The 21316-nt window shown below is 37.6% G+C and overlaps 1 protein-coding gene and 1 long non-coding RNA gene across 3 annotated transcripts; one reads left to right on the top strand and one right to left on the bottom strand.

The window, feature by feature from the left end:
* The first annotated feature begins 1477 nt into the window (after positions 1-1477).
* On the top strand, positions 1478-16239 carry plppr3b (phospholipid phosphatase related 3b). 2 transcript variants are annotated; one of them, XM_058790898.1, is made up of 8 exons: positions 1478-2019; positions 7160-7267; positions 7654-7839; positions 8329-8458; positions 8890-9085; positions 9291-9348; positions 9825-9998; positions 11763-16239. In XM_058790898.1, exons 2-8 carry the CDS (start codon positions 7187-7189, stop codon positions 13032-13034), a joined length of 2097 nt encoding a protein of 698 aa, XP_058646881.1. In that variant the 5' UTR covers positions 1478-2019; positions 7160-7186; the 3' UTR covers positions 13035-16239. The 2 variants fall into 2 exon arrangements, with proteins under 2 accessions (XP_058646881.1, XP_058646880.1); XM_058790897.1 differs by lacking the exon at positions 1478-2019 and having other exon boundaries at positions 5750-7267.
* Positions 14019-21309, bottom strand: LOC131549084 (uncharacterized). Its single transcript, XR_009273327.1, has 3 exons — positions 21208-21309; positions 19668-19927; positions 14019-14147 (listed from the first exon to the last, which is right to left on the bottom strand). It is a non-coding gene; the product is annotated as an uncharacterized LOC131549084 (long non-coding RNA).
* Between the last annotated feature and the right edge of the window lie 7 nt (positions 21310-21316).

Below are 21316 nucleotides of genomic sequence, written 5' to 3'. Positions count from 1 at the left end.
ACTATAAACAGATAGCGTTTTAATATAATGATAGCATTAATCATTTTTTTTAATATCATGATAATGATTTTTTAAATGGATTTTTCATTCATCATATTAGGTTTGGAGTCAGTAATTATTTATTTATTGAGATGAATTTTATTCAGCAATGTGTGACACGAAGGACATTTTATAATGTTACAAAATATTTATTTCAAATAAATGTTGTTTGAGCTTTCGATTCATCAAAGACTCCCAGAAGAAAATGTCACCGTTTCCACAGAACTTATAAGCAATGAAAATAATAAGAATGCTTCTTGAGCAGGAAATCAGCATATTAGAATGATTTCTGAATGATCATGTGACTGGAGTAATGATGCTGAAAATTTGGCTGTGATCACAGGAATACATTTTAAAATGTAAAAAGTCCGCTTTTAGCTATTATACCGCCTGCAGTTGGAACCAGCTTTCAGAAGAGATCAGATGTGCTAAAACATTAACCACATTTAAATCCAGACTCAAAGCTCTGGGGTTGTGAGAAAAAAAAAAAAATCGTTGAATGAGCACTGTGCTACGTCTGAACTAATTGCACTCTATTTTATGTATAATCATTTTCTATTCTTAACTGTTTTAAATTCATTTTAAATCAATTTTTATATAATTTCCTTGTTTTTACTATTTTTTTTAATTCCTTGTTTTTATCGTTGTGATTATTTTTTAATGACTATTTCACTTCCTTTTATGTAAAGCACTTTGAATTACCACTGTGTATGAAATGTGCTATATAAATAAACGTGCCTTGCCTTGCCTACAATAGAAAACAGTGATTTAAAATTCTAATGATATTTTACTGTATTTACTGTATTTTTGATTAAATAAATGCAGCCTTAGTGAGCAAGAGTCAAGAAACAAAAAATATCTAAAACATATTTTATTTTTGTGTCTTACTGACCCAAACTTGTGAATGTATCTTCTATATACTTAAATGTATTTATAAATGTGTAACATTATTGATAGGTGCTACTGAAGAAAATTTTGTAAATGTTATTTATGAAAGATAAAAATATTAAGTACCAAGACAATGTGGCTTTTTATATTGAGGGTTGGTCGGTTTTAATATAATGGCTTTATTATATTAGCATAATAAATATGTATCACACGGGTTTTATTCTGTCACCTGATGAGCTGATGCATTATAAAAATTAAGTACACTGAAAATAATGATACTTTATTTTTTTTTAAAGGTAAGTGGTAGCAAACAATTTATTTTAGCTACATTTAAATAAATTTAGTTGAAAGTCATATTTAAATTTTATTTAGTAAATTCAATAAATCATTTTCAGTGTAGTTTTAAAAAAAAAATCCATTTACATTGGATGACACATTTTACAACAGATTTGTTTCATTTATTCCATCTTCACAATAAAAAGGAAGAAAACGCATGCAATCGAAGTAATTTGGTTATTCGGTGGTCCTTAAGGAGGCTGGAAGGGAAAACATTTGTAAGGCTACAGGAAAAAGGACATTGTGATGTTTTCATCCTGCCGCTGGACATAAGTTAAACCAGTTCCCAGCCTCTCCACCCCACCCTGCTATCTGAACAGTTACCTGTGCAGTACCACGTTACCACTGCTGGAGGAGATCAGTGCAGATCGCACTCAGAAGATGCTCAGGAATGCTGATGACTGCTGAGGATGGAACGATTTTACACTAAGATCAATGGACGCAGCTTCATACAGCATTGACAAACCATTTTTATCTCTGATAGTGCGGTCTTCTCCTACTGAAGCCCCTCAGATACTGCATGTCTGACTGCAGAAGAGCAGCTGGAACAGGAGCTCAGTGAGTTGAGGGATATTGTGGTTGGCTCCAGCAGTCAAGCACATAACAGGAGTCCACGGCTGCGTGACTGCTCCGTGGAAAACGTGAGCGGAAAGAGGAATATGAACTGAAAGATCCGCAGTTCTATCCTCGCGAAGAAGGAATACGCTGGGAATTTTCAGTCAGGATATCAGGGAATCGCCTGTTTTCGCAGTCAAGGTGAGATTTTCCTGGTTTTCTACCTGCGTGATGAACAGCAGCAGAATAAACAACGCTCTCCTGACGCGACGCGACCAGAACGCTGCCGTTATAATTATGTGTGGGAATTAAAGCGCGCGCGGGTACGGTCGCGTCGCGTCCAGTGGAGATGCGGTATGATGATAGCTGAGATTGTCGCAGTGACTCTGCTGTACGGAAGCGATTCTAGTTTTACATAACAAACATCTCAGTCTCACTTTACAGCGCGAGTCAAGATGATTTTGGGCAGGCATATCTATAACGTGTATGGATATTGTTATCGACTGCAGGTCATTCCGCGCACTGATGGGCAGTGATTCTCTCAAGCTCTCACTTCATCTGACAGCTGATCAATTCCTGAGTGATTAAAAAACTCTTGCTATTCTATTCACCACTGCGAATCGATCGTGACAATCTCTTAGTAGGCAATTATTCCTGTCCTTTTTGCATATTTATTTATTTGGTCATACAACTATATAAAAACATATATTAAATATATAAATACATATCATTTCAAGATTGAATATTTAAATGTAATCAAGAATAATAATATAATAACAGCCTATCTATCTATCTATCTATCTAATTATTTTATTTATTTTAAAATAAAATAGTGAATAAATACTCTTGCTATATATTCACCACTGCAATTGTGATCTATATTACTCTTATTGTATTTATTTTAATATGAATATATACAATTTTAAATTACGTTTACATTTTATATTGAATAAATGTAATACTATTAGCATATATTAATGTGTTTAATATCTATCTATCATTCATTTATTCATTCATTCATAATACTATATATGAATTAATAAATAATACATTATTATTTCCTATTTAATTTATATTGATTAATATAAAATTTACTGTTTGATAAATGTAATAATACATATATGTGACCCTGGACCACAAAACCAGTCTTAAGTGTCAATTTTTTGAACTTGAGATTTAAGCTTTCCATTGATGTATGGTTTGTTAGGATCAGACAATATTTGGCTGAGATACAACTATTTGAAAATCTGTAATCTGAGGGTGCAAAAAAATCTAAATATTGAGAAAATTGCCTTTAAAGTTGTCCAAATGAATTCTTAGCAATGCATATTACTAACCAAAAACGATGTTTTGATATATTTACAGTAGTAAATTTATAAAATATCTTTATGGAATATGATCTTTACTTAATATACTAATGATTTTTGGCATAAAAGTATAATTCTATAGTTTTGACCCATACCGTGTATTTTTTGCTATTGCTACAAATATACCCCAGCGACTTAAGACTAGTTTTGTGGTCCAGGGTAAAATCATGGATATATAAAATACACATCTCATACATACATCTAATAATAATAATAATATTTTCAGTTTCTAACAATCAAGGTGTTGCAGTGTGAGTGTCAATGTAATCAGTGTATTTGAAATAATTGCCATCTTTCTCATCGTCAGTGACTTTGCTCATGATTTGTGAACATTAGCGAGACTGATCTATCTCATTCTTATCTGATTACATTATTGATTTTTCCAGAGTTTCTTCACTTCAAGTGTATAACGATTTTGGCTTGACTGGTTATCATGGCTTGAAATTTTGATCGACCCATGCATTGTTCCGCAGTGTCGTGGGCTAGTTTGCTTGGATTCTTGGCACAAACAAGGGTCAGAAAGTAGCTGTGTTGCACAACTCACTCTTTAACCCCACTTTCGCAGGAAACAGATTCGTGTGAGAAGCCCAGTCAAGTTTAATTAACTTTCTCTGCAGTCGAAGCCTCATGCTGTGTGAGTATGTGTGAGCACAAACACTGTCTTTTTTGGAGAGAACTCAGCGCCTATGGATTCCTCCCTAAAAGCACACACACACACACACACACACACTCAGAAATCTTTTGCCTGTGAGACATATGCGGCTCTTTGAGATAAACAGAGCTCCCACTCTTGAAAACAGGCTCCCTGCTAATTTCAGCAGAGACTCGCTCACTCCCACTCGAGAGTTGGGAGAGTGTCTTCAGGACAAGTGCCTTGTTTAGTCACTGCTGATTTGGCAGAGAGCAAGAAACACTATTCTCTCAATGCCTGCTCAAACAATAGCCCACATTAACATTTGTTCATTATGCTCTTTTGAGAATATTCTGAAAGGAGCTGTTTATTTAATATTTCTTTCCTCAGGCACACAGTCTGTTATCCGGGCCTCGTTCTGTTTCAGATGAGGAAATAATCATTTGAACATTTTTGTGCAGGCCTTTTCCTGTGGATCGTATTTAACCAAAGCCCACTTTTTTGCAAACATACAGGGGTTGGACAAAATAATGTGAACACTATATTCAGCATTTCTTTATTAAGGATCTTCTGACCTTTGAAAATATGCAACTTGTGAATCAGTGGCGGTTTTAGGCATGGGCGAACCGGGCAGCCGTCATTTTATCATGACACGTGGGGGGCGGCACAAGCACTTGGAAAAAAATAAAATAAAATCATCTGCGCCGCTAAGCGGTTTTCTGTTATCTATCATATTATCTATCATATAACTGTGTGGAGAATTGGCAAACTGGCGCCCCTGCTTGTTGAGAAGGTACCGAGCACAGAAGCTGTGTGAGAAGTGGAAAGGGGAGGGGGGCGCGGCCGCGGGGGACAGTTCACCTCTCCCAAATGGAGCGGACAAGGAGGGCTAAAGTCAGTCACACCCAGGGGCGCGGGAAGTGGGGGTGCTGAGGGTGCTGCAGCACCCCCTGTTTTTTTCTGTGGGCAACTGTTTAATTGTTGGGAATATAAAAAAATTTAAAAAAATCGGAGTGTCTATTTAAGTGCAAATAGCTATGTTGCTGGCAGAGGCTATTTACATTAACTCCACCCACAAACATATGATTGAGATAGTCAAATATGCAAAAAACAATTACTAGTTTTCAGATTCAGTGGCGCAGATGGTAAAGTTTGCGTTACACTTGTTTTGACACGATCGACCGGGGTTCGAATCTGCCTTTTGGCGAACTTTTTTTCTCCCTTTTTAAATTTCAAATCACATCAGAAAAGCATTTATTTTTTAATAAAAATGAAGGAAATAATCAAAAAGTTGAACATAAAGTATCGGGTAGGGTTAGGGGAGGTGTAGAGAGGGCTTTTGTCCCAATAAGGTGGCATCCATTTAATAATTAGAAATAAAATTAAAAAATTACACTCAATAAGTTATTGCATACTATTTTATAATGTATTACAATGCAGAAGTGCACATAATTACCACTATTTTTGCAATAAGTAATGTTTTTTCTCTAATAATGTTTTTCGCCATGTTTTTATTTTATTTTAACATAGAATAAATAGAATCTAAAGCTATTTGCACTGTGTAAATAACATATCACTAAAGAATACTGCTATTTTCACTTCGTGGTTTAGTCTTGACTTCTGGTCGTGAGTGACAGTGCTGGGGGATGGGAAATCTGTTGATTGTCGAGTGCCAAATAAACACAGAGTGTTTATTATGTATATAGAGTATATTTATTTAAGTTCTGATAACTTATACTGTTTTGTGCAGAATTGTGTTTTTCATGTTGAAGGATTTGTGCAATTGAGAAATATAAGCTTGTCTTACACTTATATTGTTATAGTAAAACATGGCTGTTTGTGCAAAATTTTTAGCAAAAAAACCTCCAATTTTTTTTTTCTCAGATGGGGGCTCAGAGGGGTCTTGCCCGGAGAGTAATTCAATGTAGAACCGCCACTGTTGTGAATAGTCTCCAGAGCGTCATCAGTAAAAACATCTTCCAGCTGCTTCAGAGATGTTGAAGGAAGGAATCAGCTTCTCACCAAAACTGTTCACAGTGGTTTGATAATATTCAAGTCAGGTAAATTGTCTTTCTAGGATAGATGCTGAAGTTCATCTTGGTGCTCCAACTGTCCAGGATTTATGATCATGACTCCACTGATTAAAGTTAGAGCAATTTCAGCTCTTTCATGAATGTTGGTTTTTGTGAAGTTCTCAGCATGTTTTAAACAAAAATACAGTTTCAGTTGTTCTACTTCAAAGTTTCACATTTAATTCAGGCCCCGTAGTGCGTTTTCGTTTTAAAACGGTGTTTTAGAATGAAAAAGTTTACACTACACAACCTAAAACGTATATGTCACATGACTACTCATGCAGGTACAACCATAGATATGTATAGGTAGATTCCCTATTATTTAGATGGTGGACGTGTCTGCGTGCTTGGAGCGGTCGAATGAGGAACCTACCCATACATATCTATGGGTACAATAATGAGTATGATGTTATTGTTTACACGGTCGTCAAGTCACTAGTGGAAACGCAACCCCAGAGTTTTCAAACTAAAACGGGGTCTGCAGCGTTTTCAGAAGTCAGGTCGAAAACACCGGAGTAGTGTAAACGATTATGCTTTTTAAAATGAAAACGCACTAGTGTAAACGGGGCCTAAATGTGTTATTGGCTTTTTTGGAATATTTTATAATAATTTACTAATATATTACAACAATTTGTTGTTTATATTTAGCCATGTTAATCCATATCTTTTATCTATCTTAACATAACATTTAAATTTGGGTAGATATACACATTTAAGATGTTAAAGTCTAAGTTTTTCTCAGAAAACAGACCAGAAATATTAATTACATCATATTGCACTCATACCCTAATAAAAAAGTAATATATTTAAAATACATTTATTTCATTCTAAGTATAGTTCAAATCTATTAACATATTTACTGACATATCGCTGTAGACTTATATGTATAAAAATTGTTATTAAACTTTATTTGGAGTACTACTTGTGCACAACGCACATTTCTAAATATTAAGCCCAACATTTGTTTTAATGTCACTATTGATGAGGATTATATGATCTTTCAATAATATCTGTCTTTAAATGGAAAATATTTAAAGTATACTTGCAATAGTTCCACTTTAGCACAATCAAATATACTTCAGTATATCTTTATTTGGACTTCAGCACTACTTCCACACAATTAAAGTACATTAAGTACAAAATTAGATGTTCCAATTTAGCAGACTTACCAGTTTAATATACTAAAAGCACAATTGCAGGGTATTTTTAGTAAGAAAGAACTGCACTCGTCAAGTCTTTTCATGGGGTTCTTAAAATGATCTTATGTGTAGACAGAATAACTTCAGAAGACCAGCACCATGATGACTGCACGTGAAAAAATCAAGAAGAAACCGCCCAAAGACAGTCTGACGCTGTTACCATGCTTCTATTTCGTAGAGGTACGTGCCATCATTTATTACCAGTTTAATACTTCAATAGAACAATTAATGTCTCAGGTAATTACATTACACACTCTAAACAACTGGGCTTCCTCATTTTCTTTGAAGACATAATTGAAAGTGCATAATAGCAGTCAGTTCGAGTGTGCTACTGTGTTTACCTTCCACCACATTGTCAGCCCTGGAGTACAGAACTCTGTGCTGACATTTAACAACAGCCATCTGCCACAGTTGCTCTAATTAAATTGTGCTCTGGTGTTGAATTGTTTGAGTATTATCAATATTTAATATCTGTGTGCACTTGAGAAAGACATGCAATTTAGTACTTTTAAAATTAATAAAGACTTCTGCATTATGCACACACTCTCCTTCCTCTGAGAAAATAGCTACCCATTGTGGCGTCCTCCATGGTTTCACTGTACTTCCTGGAACTGACGGATGTGCTCCAGCCGGCGCAGGTGGGATTCCGCTGCCATGACCGGTCACTCAGCATGCCGTACGTGGACAGCGGCGATGAGCTCATTCCTCTGCTCATGCTCCTGAGTCTGGCGTTCGCCGGCCCTGCTGCTTCTGTGAGATGAAAGCAATCGTGACAGCATTGCATTTACATCTTTGCAACCTATATAGTCATTTACTCACCCTCATGTCTTTTCAAACCTGTATGAGTTTCTTTGTTCTGTTGAACACAGTAGAATATATTTTGAAGAATGTTGGTAACCAAAGATTTGATGGTCCCCATTGACATTCATAGTATTTTTTTTCCCATACTGTAAACGTCTATGGCTACCGCCAACATTCTTCAAAATACCTTCTTTTGTGCTCAACAGTATAGCTCATACAGGTTTGGAACAACTTGAGGGTGAGTAAATGATGCCATCTCTTTAAAGTCAGATATGGTAAAGAAAACAATTTTATCAAAATGTAATAACTTGCTTCTCCACAGAAAACAGAAAACTTATCTAATAATATTCACATTTAATCATCCTCTAATTACATTTACACGTGCCAAAGTTATTTTTTAACAATTGTATAATTCTTTGATTTTCTCTTATTGTGTTCAGATAATGATTGGTGAAGGTCTGCTGTATTGTATGCAGTCCAAACTGAAGGTCCGTCCAGGGATTGAAGGAAGCATAAATGCTGGTGGATGTAATTTTAACTCTTTCCTACGGAGAACCGTCCGTTTTGTTGGTATGTAACACTCTTTTCATTGTAAGGGTATTTTATATCAGAATGTTTGACGTTAAAATATGAAAGTGCTGAGTGTGAGGGCTGTGAGCTAAGAGGTTTAGTGTGGATTGACAGTGTAATTATACAATATAATAAAGTACAATAATAAATTCTAGTTGTTTACACTTACTGTAGAAATTTAAAAATACATTTATTAGAATTACAATTAAACTCCACAGGAAATTGTGTGATGTGCTGGAGCATTATACGCTATAAGAAATGATTATAAATCTAGGAAAAACCTTGCACTTTTTGAAACTGCAACACTAAAAATCTGAGCAGGAGTGATGCAGATGAACATTATGTAACATGAGTCAGGCACAGAGTGTTGCATGAAACTGATGAAATGAGTCATCGATGTTTCATTCCTCATGATCTGTCTCTCCTTCTAGGGGTTCATGTGTTCGGTCTTTGTGCAACAGCACTGGTTACGGATGTCATCCAGCTAGCCACTGGCTATCACACACCATTCTTTCTCACAGTGTGCAAACCCAATTATACAGTCCCAGGTGTGTCCTGTGACAAGAACCCTTACATCACCAAAGACATTTGCTCTGGCCAGGATCAGCATGCTATTCTGTCTGCCAGGTAACCAAATAACTTCTGATTTTGTGATTAACTGTGATCAACTTCAGCTTTGTACAATCACCATTTTCTTTCTTCCTTTTGTGGTTTTCTTCCTGTAGAGCACTTCCTACTCACTCCTTCTTTTAAACCTATAAACGTGTGACATTGACTTCTGCTGCATATCTGGGCTAGACTTACTCTAGATGTTTGCTTTCCTTTGTGACAGGAAAACCTTTCCTTCCCAGCATGCAACCCTCTCTTCCTTTGCTGCTGTTTATATTTCAGTAAGTCTCTTCGACACCGTCTCAATGCGTGTTCACTAAATGTTAACAGCAAATACTGTTTATATGTAAACCTAATAGGCTACTGTGGTAAACTCCTCTATGAGAGAAATCAATAGTGTTTAGTACAGTTTAAACTGATTGTACTGTATATAGAAATAATGAACAACCAACATAATAGATGTGCATGTCATATGCATTGACACAAGTAATAGATTTCAACACGGATCATATTATAAAGAAAGGTGCGATTTAATATGCTCATATGCATTCTGTTCACTAGATTAGAGAAAGTCTAATTATAGGTAAGTGCTTCACATGTCTAGCTATTTGGCAGGATCCACTTCAAGCGACAGACGTGGAGATAAGTTGTTGCTGCTTCCCACCTTGCGCTTGTCAGACTGTCTGAAGCTGCAAGGCAGTATGTTATTAATTTGCACATGACAGCTGGAGACTTCTGCTGCTCTCTGCTCTTCTAGATGTACTTCAACTCAACAATCTCTGATAGCACCAAGCTGCTCAAACCCGTTCTGGTGTTTGCCTTTGCCATTGCGGCTGCGTTGACGGGACTCACTCAGATCACCCAGTACCGCAGTCACCCGATCGATGTTTACGTTGGGTTCTGTATTGGCACTGGTATTGCAGCGTACTTGGTGAGTTATTGGTTTATTGATGTAGTTTTGCAGATGTGGTGTAGCGTCGTTGTTGGAAAAAAAACAGCATATGCTGGATAGGTATGTTTTGAAGCATGGTAGCTAGTTTGAGCTGGTTATAAGCTGGTCCTGAGCAGAAGTTAGTTACTCAGGATCAGCTTAAACCAGCTCGTGACCAACTAAGGACCAGCTCGAACCAGCTACAATGCTTCAAAACATACCTAACCACAATATGCTGTTTTTTTTAAACAGGGTTATTTGGTAAACCATCTTCCACCCTCATCTTGCTATTGAGCTTAATGTGTTTTACCCAAGTAGATGTTCCTGCATCAAACTCCATGTTGGTTCTGAAGCAACATTATAACCAACTAAGTAGATTTTAGGGTTTGGGGTTGGGCAAAGCCTGTCTGGAAATAGGGGCTTAAACAACATTCAATAAACTCTTCTGTCAGGATTAGGGCTATGGCAGTTTACATTTATACATTTGGCAGAAACTTCAGTCCTAAATAAAATTGCTGAAACATACAGTGCATTCAATTTATACATTTTACCATGTCATGCATTACCTGGAAACTGGTTCCATGACTGCTAGTGCAATGCTTTACTGTTTAAGCTACATGAACACTGTTTGATTGTAATTTTGTTTTACAACCAACAACACTGATGCAGGAATACATACCACATGGCAAAATCACATTTTCCTGTAGCTCAGGGTTTTCACACAGTTCCTGGAGCTTCCTCAGCACTGCGCATTTTGGATGTTTCCTTTTGCTGTCCCTCATTTCAAAGGCTGCGTCCTCCAGAGGTTGCATTTGTTGGTCAAATACGTCTCATTTCAGAAAAGTAATCATTACATTCCAGAGTAAGAAAGCAATTACAGCAATTCACACCTCACAAAGAATAAAAGTCAGCTTTATAATGGTTAGTTGAAACGAGCATACTCGATGTATGCAGACAAAAAATGCAACCTCCCCCTGTTGAAAAAAAAAACAGCATATGCCGGTTAAGTATGTTTTGAATCATGGCAGCTGGTTTGAGCTGGTCCTTAGTTGGTCATGATCTGGTTTAAGCTGGTTATAAATTGGTTATGAGCTGGTCCTGAGCAGGAGCTTGTTGCTTATGACCAGTTCAGGACCAGCACATGACCAGCTTATACCAGCTCATAACCATCTCAGGATCAGCTTAAACCAGCTCAAGCCATCTGCCATGCTTCAAAACATACCAGCATATGCTGTTTTTTCAATAGGGCTGGAGGGTGCAGCTTTCGAAATTAGACACTAATCAAGGTGTTCAGGATTACTAAAAATTAAATCCAGGTGTGTTAAAGCAGGGTTGGCACTGATGTCTGTAGGAACATATCCACTAAAAATGACAAAGCCACATTTTGATTCCCAGGGAACACAGAACCTGATATGGGGTTATAAAATACAAATGCCCCTGAAAGCAATATAATTCTCTTCAGGTCAATACGTCCACCACACAAGTGACTATGATTTGGCTAATTAGAATTATGAATCACCAACTTTTGTTGGTCCTAGAACAACCAGATTAACAAACATAATACTAATCCCATCCTTAATGCCAACCCTATCCTTACCCATTAACTATCCCTAAAATCAGAGGTTGGTTGATATGAGTGTTGTTCAAGCTCCCACCCCAGCCTTAAGCCTAACCCTAAACTGGACTGGGTTATAGGAATATTCTTTGTTGGGAAATAAGCAATGTAATGAAGCCACTGTATCTTAAAACTCTAAATCATTCCAGGCTTTCCATGCTGTTGCCAACTTCAAATCTCCAGAGGACACCGTCATCCCGCAACCTCCTCCTCTGCAGAAGGATGCTTTGAGGGCTCTGGCCCAGAGAGGTCACGACTCTGTCTATCACAAAGGCCATGCCTCTGAGAGCAATGAGGAAATAACATCACCAGCATGTCTAGATGGGCTGAACCGGCCTGTACAGCGGGAGAAAACCTCGTTGGGAAGCTTAAAGAGAGCCAGTGTGGACGTGGAGCTACTGGCACCTCGCAGCCCAATGGGTAAGGAGACCATGGTAACCTTCAGCAACACATTACCCCGTGCTACAGCTCCAGAGGAGCCAACGAGGCGTCTGGTGACAGTACCTGTTCCAGTACCACTGGACCCCATGCGGACACAGCAATTAGTGTCTGAATGGAAGCAAAAGTCAATGGAGATGCGAGGCGGCAGCTTCCCCGATGAGGACACCAGCGATCAGGGCTCAGATGGTGGCAACGACACGACCACAGAGGAGGATAGCGTCCACTCTTCAGTCTATTCGTCTGTTCAACCATCAGCCAAACCGGCTAACCCACCTGCAGGGGCAAGAGTAGTGATGCCCCCTCGCCCTCCAGCACAGCCCTCGGTTCCTCCACCTGTGTCCCCTAAAAGTGCCAGCACTCGGGCCAAATGGCTGTCCATCACAGAGAAAAGTGGTGCTAATGTTCCAGTTCTCAAGGCAGGAAATCAGCCTCGGATCATGCAGGTCATTGCCATGTCAAAGCAACAGGGACTCCTGTCTGGATCGGCTAAATCCTCAGAGACCTCGTCCTCTTCTGGTACCTCATCCATCACGGGCACAGAATCATCGCCTAATCGTTCAGAACGTGACAGCGGTTCAGGCATCATCACGGTTGATGCCCACGCCCCCCACCACCCCGTAGTCCGTATGACCTCCAACCCCAATAACCCCTGGGAGTGGAGAGGATCTTCTGATGGAAACATGGCCGAATCGTACGAGCTTAAAAACCTCAACCGTGACAGTTCCCGCAGTTACCGCAACGTGAGGAGCAGCTCTCCTTTTTCCTGCACCAGTGAGGCTGACCACGGGCTGCCCCAGCCTCCTCAACCTCCCCAGCCACCACTTCCCCCTCAACTCCCATCCGTGGGTCACACCTCAGAGGGTCGCAGTCTGCGCCGCAAGACCCCTCTAGTCCTACTGGATAGGGAGGGCAATCTGAACCACACGGAGCAGGACAACTACTACAAAAAGTTACATAGTGGCAGGCATTTCAAAGAGTGACAATGTGCTAATATATATGAGCACAACAACACTTTTTGGTCATTTGGGTTGAATTACTTGATTTGATTCCAGGAGGAATATCAGAATAGCCGGATTCACTACACTTTGAGTCAGTAGAGCTTTCGGGAGATGCTGCTTCTGACGACTTAAGAGCACAATGGTTTTTGCCAAACTACATTATCAAAATTTCCATCAGATGTATTGTATTTACATAATCTTCATATTATCAGAGTGTAAAATAAGGTTTGGGATTATTTTTATTGCTGCTCTTTTTGTTCATACTTTATTTAAACGTGTGACAGATGTGAAGTTGAATTTACGTGTATGTGTGTTTACGCACGATTGTTTAGTGTATGTTGTAGTGATACAATAATAGAAAATATTTGACTGCCTTGTAACGCTCACAGTGAAAACCGATTTAAAGTGTTTTGTTGGCTCTTTATGAATGATAATTGCTTTGCAAAAGGGTAGCGTCCGTTCTTTGTACATCTGACTATAACTGCTGATAAGCTGTTCTGGACATTCTGCAAATCTACTGAAGACAACCTGTGAAAAACAGTGGAAGCACTTTGAATAAGCACTTATAAATCACTTCATCTCTTTGTGTTAACAAGTGAGGTGAATTGGATTGTCTGTGAGGTATTCCAAAGGAATATTAGACTGCTCTGGACACTTTAAGGAAAGTATTTTCTCACAATCCATCACATACCTTATAGTGGAACAGCAACTGGACAACAGGTCCATGTGAAGAATTTACTGCAGGTCCCACATTTTATGTATCATAATGAGAAAGAGTTTCCCAAAAGAAACAACTTTTTTGGTGTAAATCACAAAAAGAATTTCTACAAACACTCTGGGATTTATCTGTAATAGTTAGAGGTCACCTTGTCATGCTGTTTCCCAGAGGTTCTCCTCTAAATGAACTTGATGCATGTTATGTGAGTGTTGTCAAGGTGGAAGTGAAGCCTTGTCAGTGAAGAGTTCCAATCTGTTATAATGTACATGTGCAGCTGTCACTGCAGGTTGAATACTGTGTGCGTCAGCTCTCTCTTCACGGTGCTCTGAGCTGCTCCTGGATCTCTGTAGATGGTTGTCCGTAATGGATGCTTCGTGCTGTTGATGCAGTTTCCAAAAAAAAAGACAACATAAATGACAACAATAAACAAGCTGCTGTAAATTACAATGACCCTAAATTGTAATTTGTAACACACTGCAAACATTACCCCTCCCATTTTTGTACTGAAATATTTTTCTTTCATTTCTAAAGTATAAATCTGGTGGCTTACAGCAGGTTAGTGGTGGAGATATAGAACCAATCAGTAGATATTTGAGAGCGATGTACAGTACATGAAAGCTAAGCAAATAACCCTTTGAAAAGAGCTTGATTGACAGGTGATCTGACCAATCATAATGCTGAATCTGCCATTATGTCCGGCAAACAAATCAGACAGTAGAGTAGATTAAATTCAATGGACCTAAAGGTCAAGGCACATATAGTCCCCAAGCTGTCCCATTCACAAGCATAATATACCAAACCTGCATTTAACAAGATAATAATATCTGTTTTTTTTTTTAAAGATTACTTAGAGGTGCATGCGTTGTTTGTGTTTGTCATTATTTGGCATTTGATTGTTACACTAAGCAAACTCCCAGAAGGACAATGACTCTGGAGCCAGTAATTACTCCAGAGTAATTAACCAAAGATATAAACCAATAAAATACCGTAGATCTGCAAACTGCTGGGCTTGATTCAAATATGACATGCTTGCATTTGGGACCTGATTTTTAAACAGCTTGATTTCTCATTAAAACTGGATTTTTTTTAATCTCTCCACCAAAGATAAATTCTAGCCCAGAGCATTTCACAGTCTTGCTGAGGTCATACTTTAAATTCTTATTAAATGCAGATTAAACTGGCAGTGCAAGCATTCCTACATATGGAGTTTGAATATGAAACTTTCAGATGCAGGATGTGGCAAGTCACCACTAATAAAGTGGCAGGAAGAGAAAGAAAAATTAAATGTTTTTTATTTTTTTACTACTGTAAAGCACACCATCTGCGACAAAGTGTTGTTACTTAGAATAAAAGAAAACAGCGATTTCTGAGTATAATAATTGCAGTGATTTTACCAAGAAATAAAAATGATGAAACACACAAGGCATCTATGATGCCTCGACAGCATCCCACACCTGGGGTTTAATTATACTGTTGCCATGCACTGCTCTGAGTGAGTACTGCAGAGATGCACAAAGGATGTTCTATTTCCTCTAGAGGCATCAACAATTAGCTTGCTGTCAATCCAAATGAATGTCAGACAATTCAAGATACTAAATTTTAAAGATCTCTCAGTGTTGCACTGCAACATCTCAAAGAGACTGCAGATGTAGTCTGCTAAATGAATAAATGTTCAGATCATTAGGCACGCTATGCTGGCTTGCAGCTATATGTAGTAATGTATCAAGCCTTTTTGAATCATGCTGTGACCACTCAAAAACCCAGCGGTGCATTTGGGCCCATCTTGGTATCATGAAATCTACCTGGCACCAGTATAAGCTTCTTCCACCTAGTCAACTCTGACGCCTACATACGCTCTCCAAACATGAGCGGTGCCCACGCCATACGCTGAAACTATCGTGAAGTCTGCAAAAGCACAAACAGAGCTCTGGCTGTTGCTATGGTGACTGGGTTGAGCAGTGGGGGCCTCCAGTGCAGAGCAATTTATCATTTTAATAAGAACTATATGTGTGTTTCAAGGGGTGGGACTCTGGACTCACAGTCATAGACATACAATTCATTTGATTACTCTGAATGCTTTTGAAAGATGAGAGGTTGAAATGGATTTTGAGCCCTGACAGAAGTTTCCTTCATTTTCAGCTGTGAGAGGTGTAGGCTGGGTTTATTATATGGTATCTGATGTAATCTTTTTACAAAAGATGAGAAAAGTCTCTCTGGAATAATGTCACATAGAAATATTATTAAACTGAAAGCTGTCGCTTTGCTTTATTCATTTAATATTCTTAATTTGAAAGATGAGAGATGGGTTGGAAATATTTCTTCTCGCTACTAAATTCTTATTAAATGAGTTTGGGATTTTTAGTCCAAAAATACAGTCATGGCCAAAAATATCGGCAGCCTTAGTAAATATGATCAAAGAAGGCTGTGAAAATTAATCTGCATTGTTAATCCTTTTGATCTTTTATTTAAAAAATTCACAAAAATGTAACCTTTCATTGGATAATAAGAATTTAAAATGGGGGGAAATATCATTATGAAATAAATGTTTTTTCTCAAATACACGTTGGACACAATTATTGGCAGCCCTAGAAATTCTTATGAGTAAAATATCTCTGAAGTATATTCACATTCATATTCACAATTTTGAGCACTCCAGGGTGATTATGCACATGAAATTATCCAGCCATGGCTTCCTGCTTCACAGAAATATAAATAGGAGGGAAAACACAGCCCAAATTCCTTTAATCATCCATCACAATGAAAAAAACCAAAGAATATATTTCTGATGTGCAGCAAAAGATAATTGAGCTTCACAAATTAGTGAAGTGGCTTTAAGAAAAGAGCTAGAGCAGTGAAAATTCCCATTTCCACCATCAGGGCAATAATTAAGAATTTCCAATCAACATAAAATGTTACAAAACTGCCTGGAAGAGCACATGTGTGTCTATATCGTCCTAATGCACGGTGAGAAGGAGAGTTTGAGTGGCTAAAGACTCTCCAAGGACCACAGCTGGAGAATTGCAGAAAATAGTTGAGTCTCGGGCTCAGAAAACCTTTAAAAAAAAATTGTAAAACAGCACCTACATCATCACATGTTGTTTGGGAGGGTTTCAAGAAATTCTCCTCGCTCATCCAAAAACAAAATCCAGCAAATTCAGTTATCAGACACGACTGGAACTTCAAATGGGACTGGCTTCTATGATCAGATGAAACTAAAAAATGAGCTTTTTAGGAGCAAACACTCAAGATGGGTTTGGTGAACACAGGGATAAAAAGTACCCCATGTGTACAATGAAATATACTGCTGTACTTTTGATGTTGTGGGCCTATATTTCTGCTGGAGGTCCTGGACATCTTGTTTAGACACATGGCATCATGGATTCTATCAAATACCAACAGATAAAAAATCAATAAGTGACTGACTCTGTTAGAAATCTTATAATGGGCCATGTTTGGATCTTCCAACCGTACAATAATCCAAACACAAACCTCAAAAACAACACAAAAATGGGTCACTGAGCACAAAACCAAGCTTCTGCTGGCCATTCCAGTCCTCTGACCTGAACCCTGTAGAAAATGAGTGAACTGAAGAGAAGAAGCACCAACATGGAGCTGGGAATCTAAAGGGTCTAGAGTGATTCTGGATGAAGGAATGATCTCTGATCTCTTGTCAGGTGTTCTCTAACCTCATCAGGCATTATAGGAGAACATTTAGAGCTGTTAAACTGGCAAATGGAGGTTTCAAAAAGTATTGAATAAAAGGGTGCCGTTAATTGTGGCCAATGTGTATTAGAGAAAAACATTTATTTCATAATGATATTTCCCCCCATTTTCTTATTATCCAATGAAAGGTTAGATTTTTTGTGAATGATTTTTTAAATAAAAGATCAAAAGGATTAACAATGCAGATTCATTTTCACAGCCTTCTTTGATCGTATTTACCAATTTATCGATATTTTTGGCCATGACTGTATGTTATTCTGTTCTCCATCTATTGGCAAGAACCTGTCCTCCAGATATTCAAAAAAGAAAGACAAAATAGCACCCACAGAAATTAATCATCCAAATACACACCAAAATACACTTTCCTCATATTTCCTATATTCTTTCAAAATTAATACAAAAGAATGCAACAAGTCGTCTGGAGATAGTGGGTGATGACTTTCGCTCATCCCCTCCTGGTATGCAGTTTATTCATCCTGATTAAATTCAAGTTGATTAAATTTTCAAGAGCGTTAATGAAGACAGCAGCCCTTTGATCTCCAGGTGCTTCGACTGCTCATAGTGTTAAAGCTTTTATTTTGCAAAGCACTTTACCTGGGCTCTTGCACCAACTCACATGGCCAAACGTCACACTTTTAGCAGTGCTTCTAGGAGTGGACCATTTCTGCAATGCTGATAAGGTGACACAAATAGGTAGTGGACTTTAACTGGCAAAACTGGTCATGATGAACTGTAGTGGTTCTCAACTATTAAGTGTTCAATACTAGTTGTACAATACTAGAATAGTAGTTCATAATAGTTTTTGAATTTGAAGATCAAGGTAAATTTTCCTTAATTTGTCTTCCGGGAAACATGTAAGTATCTTCTGTTGCTTCTGAAAGGGCAGTACTAAATGGAAAAAATATATATATTTCTACAAAATAAGAAAAATTTGGACATCTTCATCTTGTTCAAAAGTTTTCATGGCTCTTAATGCATCGCGTTTCCTTCTGGAGCATCAGTGAATGTTTAAACCTTTTATAATAGTTGTGTTTGAGTCCCTCAATTGTCCTCAGTGTGAAAAGATGGATCTCAAAATCATACAGTCACTGCTGGAAAGGGTTTAAATATGCAAAAGATGCTGGAAAACTGAAGATTCCGCAGGACATGGAGGATTTTTCTGAAAAACAGTGCTCAGTTTAACTGTTAAGGACAGACAAGGGACTCATGAACATCCATCACAAAACAAAAAACAGTCGTGGATCATCCAGGTAACCACACACGGTATTAAGAACCAAGGTTTCCCAAACTTTTGAATGAGGTTATTTTAATAATTTCTGCTATTTTTTTGTCCTGTAGACTAAATATAAACATCTTTTATGTAAAATATCTTACTCAGGACAGTACTAAATAAAAAATAACATGCATTTTGTATGATCTCTCTTATTTTGTTCAAATTACTCACAGATTCTGCAAGGGGTTCACAAACTTTCAAGCAGCACTGTAAATTGAATTAAGCTTTTACTAAAACCAATACATCCTCAGTTATGTGTTTTGGATTCAAAACTGTGAATTTTGACGAGTTTGCAGCACTTGATATTTTACCTAGAAGTAGCCTATATGAAACTTCAATAGCAAATATGTATTTTAAATTAATTTTTAATATCTGTCTGCCTTGTGGACCAAAACTCCCATTACAATTCAAATCTTTAAGCTTGCATGTGTTGAACGGATGAATGTAGACTCGCTACAGTCCTCTATATTTGATAATCACTAGACAGTGTCTTATGTAAGCATGTTATGTTAAATTTCACACTAGTAGCCATGTTTCACAGATATATTGAATAACAAATAATACCTTAAATCTGACTTTTCTTTTCACATGGTTGGTGTGACAGACAGCATCATGCTGAAATCAAAACCTCCTCCACACACACACACAGAGAGAGAGAGAGCGAGCCTCCTCAGCCATTTCAGCCCCCTCTCCTCTTGTAGTAATTTAGACTCAGCAAAAACTGGAAGGATGATGATTTGTGGAAAATCCCTGATTCCACATCGCCGGAGCGTCACTCGAACTGATTGTTTTGTGTTATCACCGAACCAGCACACTCAAATGAAATGATCTGCCTCATGAGTGATGATTTAACCCTGACCGCAGAGGCCAAGAAACCACCCAGATGGCATTTCACACCCACCTCCTCCACCCCACCGCTTCCCTCTGCCTCCATTTCTTCCTTTGTGTCTTCCCCGTCTCGGAGCGAGAGGGAGAGAGAGTTACGCAGCACTCCGAGAGAGCTGGCAGCCCTCCAATCCCCTGCGACGGCAACATTTCCATTGATCACAGCAAATGGAGACATGTCAAGTTACCACGGCAACTGGCAGGCCAGTGAGGCGGCTCTGTGTGCGTGAGGACTGGCTGCAGGAGCATCAGGGTGGAGCTGTGTGGGCTGGAATCCTTCAAGAAGAGAAGAAAAGCCATTATCTTACTGCTTCCAACATAAAAGTCAGATTCAGTGTGCTTATGCATTTGAATATTTCTGATAGTGTTTGAAGTGGAAGTCATACAGATAAAGCTTTACTGCTGTCTCTGAACACGTTTCAGAAAGCCAAGTTGGTGAGGAGGACAAAATCATGCTCAGCTTATTAACAGAGTGTATATAGGCTATTTCAATGATTTATGACCCATTTCATAATGAATTCAGATTTCCAATATAGAGTCCTGTATGGCAATGTATGTACAGCAAGAGCTGGTCATGTACTCCATCTACAGGCTGCCTACCCGACACACAACATGATTGGTATGATATAATCTCCAAATTACATATAATTCATGAAGTCTAATTCTCCTCAGTGCACACCATAACTTGCATAAAATAATGACTGCAATTTTAGAAAACCAAAAATGTATTTATATTTTTTACATTTATTTATTATTACGTTTATTTAAAAAAAATGTATACTTAATTTAAAAATAGGAGCAATAAAATATTAAAAATAAATAATATCAAATAATAATATACTATATATAATAATAAAAACCTTTTTGAGCTGCATAACATCTTTCTCTCTGTATATAGATAACATATTATTGCATGTAAATATTTAGATATATCCCCTAAATTTATTTGTGCACATTTCCATTTGTGTAAGGGGTAAATGAATGATTAATTATGAGCAGTTCTGTGCATGCACACATACACAAGGAATGTCATTTCCTCTTTTTAATTAAAGGGTTGAAAAGTTAATGTGTCATTCAATCATTTCGTAGCAGAAGTGCATTAGATTATGCAACGGATAGTTAATACAATTTTATAGCGAGGCCAATTTGAGAGCAGTCTTATTTTAGTATCACTGAGACAGTTTTTGTTAATACTGTAAAAACCTGATTATCATTTTTGTTAAAGTTACAGTAATTCTGATGTGTTTTTATCACTTCAAAATATGCTTCTATAATTTTAAATCAATTTTTATTTCAGTTTTTTTGTAAATATTTTAGCACATCAAGTCAAACAAAATGAAAATTAGAAACGTTGCCTTAAAAACTAGCTGAAATACGTCTAAATTACTACATAAAAATGTTTTAATCAATGAAAATATTTTAATGGTTTTAGTTAACTATAATAACCCTGGTTGTGAGTTTTGATATCAACCGAATCTCATGTTCTCTTTTTCTACATTTACATGATTAAAAAACTATATATTCTGGGAATGATTTGCATCATGATGTCAACTCACATTTACATAGACTCGTAGTATCTTCTACGTCCATGAGGGGGTGACAAATCTCCCCTTAATGATCAGACTGGGCCAAATATCCTTTAATATAAAACATCATTAGATGCGC

The sequence above is a fragment of the Onychostoma macrolepis genome, chromosome 11, assembly GCF_012432095.1.
Source record: "Onychostoma macrolepis isolate SWU-2019 chromosome 11, ASM1243209v1, whole genome shotgun sequence".
Taxonomy (NCBI): Eukaryota; Metazoa; Chordata; class Actinopteri; order Cypriniformes; family Cyprinidae; genus Onychostoma; species Onychostoma macrolepis.
This window is presented reverse-complemented; position numbering and strand designations above follow the sequence as displayed.